The sequence below is a fragment of the Suillus subaureus genome (assembly GCF_016647635.1).
Source record: "Suillus subaureus strain MN1 chromosome Unknown BJ212scaffold_107, whole genome shotgun sequence".
Classification (NCBI taxonomy): Eukaryota; Fungi; Basidiomycota; class Agaricomycetes; order Boletales; family Suillaceae; genus Suillus; species Suillus subaureus.
Window position 1 is genome coordinate 54127 of NW_024538663.1, and position 1068 is coordinate 55194.

The 1068-nt window shown below is 49.1% G+C and overlaps 1 protein-coding gene across 1 annotated transcript; it reads left to right on the plus strand.

Annotated features, from left to right (window-relative positions):
* Positions 1–514: 514 nt before the first annotated feature.
* Positions 515–802, plus strand: BJ212DRAFT_1287070 (uncharacterized protein; the record flags this gene model as incomplete). The annotated part of the gene is made up of 2 exons (XM_041331969.1): positions 515–645; positions 694–802. The coding sequence occupies 2 exons, from the start codon at positions 515–517 to the stop codon at positions 800–802; spliced, it is 240 nt and encodes a 79-aa protein (XP_041185963.1).
* Positions 803–1068: the final 266 nt, after the last annotated feature.

Sequence of the window (1068 nt, forward strand, 5' to 3'; positions counted from 1 at the left end):
TGCCATTGTAGACACAAATCTTCGTTGGTCGTTATCCAGATGTTGCGGAGAGTCTCTGCTGCTTGAGCTTCCGTGACATTGGCATTGACCATGCTGGTGCAGCTGACTCTATACCGTTCGGTCATAAAGTCTGGGCATACTAAAAACTTGGATCAGAATGTAACCTGTCCATGTTATATTACTGAATATTAAGCTTTCCACTTATTGCGGTCTGCTGCTACTGCTTTTAAAGGCAGAATCAACTAGAAGATTGAAACACCAGTTATGACGCTGGAGGCTGGGTGACGGGGAGAAGAAGGAAGGCGTGCACATTTCCTACCCGAAATGGCATAGACTACGTTCTAACCACGTGCTCGTTCCTCGCACTTAGGGAGAACACGACTAGTCTCCCGCCAGTTCAATTTTAAGCAATCAGGCCCAGGCTTAGAACCTGAACTGGTAGCTGCCGGCCTCGAGTAGATAAGGACACTCTCGGCGTTCGACCAGTTCAACACAATCTTCAAAATCTGGAGAAATGTCCGAATCATTATATTCGTCTTGTGCGGAAGTCCTCTCCGTGTGCCAGGCTGCAAAAGATGACCTTGCTGCTCTCCTCGATCCCAATACCGGATTTGCGCCTAGACTACGACAATTGTGTCGCGACCAGTGTGTATCAAATGTCTTCTCAGTGGAGCGCACCTCACCAGTTACCAGAATCACAGAGGCAGAGAATAGCGCGTCTTCTGATGTCTCTCAGGAGGAACTCGACGTCTTACGCATGGAGGCCAACACGTGGGGCCTTCTCCAGGCTGTAATGCCGTGAGTGAACGCGTCTTGCTACTGGTTCTTAACTCAAGTCGACTGCAGTGCCCGCAAAACTGAACCAGAACCACACATCCATCCCCGCACATTACTCGTCAAAAACCCTTACACACCCACATCAACACTAGCACAAGCAATCATGCATTCGTCGGTGCTGCTAACAGAACTCGTCGTAGTGCGAGAATGGCTTCATGAAACTGCACCACAGCCGCAACATCCAGAAGCCACCACGGGATACTGGAAGTTTACGAAACATAATGTTATGCA